This window comes from Amphimedon queenslandica, unplaced genomic scaffold (genome assembly GCF_000090795.2).
Source record: "Amphimedon queenslandica unplaced genomic scaffold, v1.1 AMPQUscaffold_10031_Cont17660, whole genome shotgun sequence".
Lineage (NCBI taxonomy): Eukaryota > Metazoa > Porifera > Demospongiae > Haplosclerida > Niphatidae > Amphimedon > Amphimedon queenslandica.
In genome coordinates, this window is record NW_003549698.1 from 1 (window position 1) to 5,004 (window position 5,004).

General features: G+C 34.5%; 2 protein-coding genes across 2 annotated transcripts; both read right to left on the reverse strand.

The window, feature by feature from the left end:
- Positions 1-263: 263 nt before the first annotated feature.
- On the reverse strand, positions 264-2,321 carry LOC109590428 (uncharacterized). The gene is made up of 9 exons (XM_020006351.1): positions 1,889-2,321; positions 1,512-1,832; positions 1,403-1,470; positions 1,087-1,348; positions 958-1,032; positions 801-899; positions 571-726; positions 467-500; positions 264-416 (listed from the first exon to the last, which is right to left on the reverse strand). Exons 1-9 carry the CDS (start codon positions 2,283-2,285, stop codon positions 365-367), a joined length of 1,464 nt encoding a protein of 487 aa, XP_019861910.1. The 5' UTR covers positions 2,286-2,321; the 3' UTR covers positions 264-364.
- An 82-nt stretch (positions 2,322-2,403) lies between these two features.
- On the reverse strand, positions 2,404-3,503 carry LOC109590429 (uncharacterized). Its single transcript, XM_020006352.1, has 6 exons — positions 3,494-3,503; positions 3,376-3,400; positions 3,060-3,321; positions 2,910-3,008; positions 2,636-2,850; positions 2,404-2,583 (listed from the first exon to the last, which is right to left on the reverse strand). The coding sequence occupies exons 4-6, from the start codon at positions 2,953-2,955 to the stop codon at positions 2,425-2,427; spliced, it is 420 nt and encodes a 139-aa protein (XP_019861911.1). The 5' UTR covers positions 2,956-3,008; positions 3,060-3,321; positions 3,376-3,400; positions 3,494-3,503; the 3' UTR covers positions 2,404-2,424.
- Between the last annotated feature and the right edge of the window lie 1,501 nt (positions 3,504-5,004).

Sequence of the window (5,004 nt, forward strand, 5' to 3'; positions counted from 1 at the left end):
GGTTGGTTGGTGTTGGCTGAGACTAAGGACATGTAAGCAAGACAGTGTAGCATAACAGTAAACAGGAGGAAGAGAGATAGGAAGATAGTATGAACAAATAATACAATACAATACAATATAATACAGTTCAATATGTGATTAGACTGTACAAGAAACAGGAGTATATTCCAGCCGTATTACTATATTCCAGCTGTATTACCATACATTATTGAATGCATAGGACCATTTAAGTATAAAGGTGTGAGTCTGTCCCTTACCTGGTATTGTTGACTCTGGTAACCATCATTAACCATTGATTCACCATTAGTATCATTAGTAGAAGAATGAGCCTGAGAAAGATGATGAAATAAGAATGACAGTCTCCTTATCTCTCCCTTACCCTCATATTGTTAGAGTCTCCATTACCATTCCTCCCCCTAGAATGATAACATTAATCAATTATTATTGTTATTTTATTTCAACTCACTGAGTGCCATTGGTTTCAGGTTTGCCTTTTACAGCTACAAAATGAAACAAAACAATATATGTAAAATAAAATATCTTTCTCTTGACTCTGATTATCTTTTTTACTTTTACTACCTCCATCATCATTCTTTTTTCTTTTGTACAGAATAACTGCTACTATCACTATCACTATCGCTGCTACTAATAGCAATATTGCTACTAATGTACCAACTACTGGACCAACTATCTGTGAAGAACTGGATTCATTTGGATCACTAGTTCCTTAGAGATAGAAAGGAGAAAGAGAGAGAAAGAAATTGCTTTGCCATAATAATGAAACACTTTGTACTACTTACCAAGTGTGGGAGTTTCAGTAGCAACAGCTTGAGAAGTAAGAGAAGATAGAGAAGGTAAAGGTGACGTTGGGAACATAGAGAATACAGTAGAAGACATTGCTAGGGAATATGTAACAATAATAATAAAAGATATATAAAAATAAAAGTATCCAATTACCTGATGTAGTCTGTGATGATAGTATGGTAGAAGACATCAAAAGATCAGACTGGCAATTAATAACTGGACCATCATCTAACAAAAGAACAAGTAACAACAACAACAATAATAAATAAAATGTCAATTTACCTGAATTACTTGTGATATTAGTATAATCTGTAGTATCAGAACCAAACCTGTTTGATACACTAACAGCCACAGACCACGTTGAGTTATGAATCAATGATTCAATGTTAACACTGATTGATACAGTCGATCCATCATTATCATCAATTTGTTCGGAGGTGATCTCAATTAATGACGAATTAATCTCTCGTTTGCAGTAATCTCTTTGCAATAGTGTGTAAGTATAGTTATTAAACAAGTCGTTATAGTCACACGGTAAAGATACCTAGTAATATCAATATTAGAGGAAATATTAAATTATATTAAAACATGTACTTACGTTAAAATGAAGACTATAAGAAGTACTGTCATTCACAGAAATGATCAGTTCATCAGAAACAAAGGGAGCTACATAAGAAATAATACTAATACTAAAAAGTTATCATTACCTGATATAATGGTAAAGTTGGTATCTGCCATTGTTATATTAGTAAATCCATAACTTAAATTAGCAGCTGCTCTCACTCCCCACTGATACTCCTTACATTGGGTATACTGCACTATGTCCCTTGGTGATATTATGACATATGTATTGTTAGTGATGTTAATATCAGTTACTGCCAGTGAATTATTAGTCGACTCCATTATCATTATATTATATGTGAATGATCTAGCATGTTCATTTACTGTAGGAGGAAGAGAAGGAGCTGACCATGACAACTCAATAGCATCATTCTCTCTTAACTCGTGGGATAATGAAGAAGGAGGACCTGAAAGAGAAAGAGAGACAGTATTGATTACATATACTGAAAGAATGTGTATATACCAAAGGCAGTCAGTTCAACTGATCCTGTTCCAATAAACTTTGTTGAATAACATTCTGCTAACTGACACACTCCACATTGAATATCTAACATTGTGTAATTCTCATTAGTGGTAATAGTTAGAACACCACTACCAGTTATACCAGTAACAGGTGGTTCAAAACCAAAAGTATTGTAAGTAGTTCCACTGATATTCCAATATTGTAGATACCCACTACCAAGGTTCATGTGAGAGCACTCATAAGACAGTGTTGTTCCAATGGGTACAATAAAAGTATCATTAGGACATACTCCAGTTAGTGATACACCTGATCTAGATACTGTTGAACAAGAATCCACTGAATAAAAGAGGAGAGTGAAGCAGACATAAAATAAGGACAGTAACGGAGTAAGGGACATCTTTAACAACGATATAATAGTCTTTCTAGTTTCTTCACAGCCTTTCTTCAATCTTCACAATAGAACTCGGTATAATTATTATTAGTGGGCGGAAACTGTACTTTTTATTAATTATTATTGACAATCAAATTAAAATTGGCTAATTAACATTTACAGTTTCATATTCTGCAGTTATAAATGTATCTCTTTTGCCACATGCTTCACAGTTTGCAGTATTCATTTTTGAAATATCATCATATGCAGGACAGGACTCAAGTGGCACAGTGACATTCTGATTTGAAGTACATCTATTTCCAGCCTGCAATAAAAACACAAAAATCAATGTTTATCGTCATTGCAATAGTAATTACTATATCAGATCTTTTATAGCATAAAAATATCATGAAAATGAGTAGTATTATTACTACTATCAGTAGTATCATAACAGTTGCTATAGTACCAATAACAATTGGAATGACATTAGTTGATGGTGTTGTAGTGATGTTACTGATGTATACTGTACTAGATCTAGTAATAATAATTGTAGTGCAGCCCATTGAAGTTTGAATAGAACCAGATTTATAAACTAAAGAAAAGATAAAACTGTAACCGTGCAGTAAATAGATAAGAAAGTTAGATCTATACTTGATGATATTGGACTTAGAGAAGGAGTAACTGTTTTTGAAAGCATTATTGCAGTTGACAGTGATAAAAAAGGCTCCGAGTAACACTGCTTTATGTTAGCTAATATGTAAAAAGTAAAAATAGTATAATTAAATTCAATATAATAATTACTTTTATCATTAGTGATGTTAGTGTAATCTGTAGTATCTGAACCAAACCTGTTTGATACACTAACAGCTACTGACCATGTTAAATCATGAATCAGTGATTCAATGTTAACACTGATTGATACAATCGATCCATCATTATCATCAATTTGTTCGGATGTGATCTCAATCAATGACGAATTAATCTCTTGTTTGCAGTAATCTCTTTGCAACAGCGTGTAAGTATAGTTATTAAACAAGTCGTTATAGTCACACGGTAAAGATACCTAGTAATATCAATATTAAAGGAAATATTAAATTTTATTTTTACATGTACTTACGTTAAAATGAAGACTATAAGAAGTACTGTCATTCACAGAAATGATCAATTCATCAGAAACAAAGAGAGCTACATAATAATAATAATAATAATACTAATACTAATAAAGTTACCATTACCTGATATAATGGTAAAGTTACTATTTGCCATTGCTGTATTAGTAAATCCATAACTTAAATTAGCAGCTGCTCTCACCCCCCACTGATACTCCTTACACTGAGTATACTGCACAATGTCCCTTGGTGATATTATGACATATGTATTGTTAGTAATGTTTATATCAGTTACTGTCAGTGAATTATTAGTTGACTCCATTATTATTATATTATATGTGAATAATGATAGGGCTTCTTCTAGAGGAGGTAGCCATGACAACTTAACAGTATCATTCTCTCTTAACCCGTGGGATAATGAAGAAGGAGGACCTGAAAGAGAAAAAGATTTAGCTACTTCATTACTTTAAACTAGCTATAGAGCTGTTGCATGGATGTAATCAACGGGGTAGGCGGAGCTTCCTGTCGGCCATCTTGAGTGGCAAGAATGTACACGCAATGAATGGAGGAATGGAAACAAACTGCGATTTTTCATCAAAGAGATATCATACTTCGCTGCAGAATATTATAGAGACTTCTTTACTCAATATCTTCATCTCCTACCTTGCATTAGCCTGGAATGTCAACTGCAGAATTTATTTAAATTTTTTTCTCCATTCCCCCATTCATTCTTGGCCTTCTTGCCACCCAACATGGCGGACAATTTAGCTCAATTTTAGCCACACCCTCCCGTTGATTACTTCCGTGCAACAGCTCTATGCATACCAAAGGTAACTACTTCTGTCCCAATAAACCTCACTTGAGAGGTTAGACCCATATTCACATTTTGTCCTAATCCTCCTAATCCACATTGTATGTACACTGTGATATTTCCATTAGTTAAAATAGTTATAGTAGCTCTTCCAATATTGCTATCGAACACATACTCACTTATTCCAGGTGGTCTGAAATTACCACCAGTCAGTTCAGTTCCACTAACATTCCAAAACGAATAATATCCTGTAAGAAAGCTATAAGAGCACTCATAAGTTAGTGTTGTTCCAATGGGTACAGTAAAAGTATCATCAGGACATATTCCAGTTAGTGATACCATAGATATACGACTGTTATGCTGCGTTTACACTACAGAAGTGGGCCAAACCATGCTGAACCAGACTGAGCTGGCCCTGCTGTACTAACCATGCTGGCCTGGTTTGGCCCAGCTCACTTCAGCTCAGTTTGGTTACTGTTTACACTATCAAATGAAACTGTGCTGGCCCACTTTAAACAGGGCTGGCTCAGTTAAAGAAGCTAGTGTAAACGCAGCATTAGAGGGATTGGAGACTGGTCACGTGAGCGCATTACTACTACACTCACCATCCGCGTTTGTGTTAAATATATTCATAGTCACGCCTTTTCTTTGACCTTGTGCTATTTCAATGGAGGAAGAGCAGAACCAACAGTACATTTTTGTGGGACTATTGTATTAGTTTGGAAGCTTAATACAGACAGGTAAGGTATTGAGCAGTTAGGTAAAGGTTTAAAGTAGTTGACTGGGTCCTTTATAAGTGCCTACAGATGTAGATACTGCAACAGTA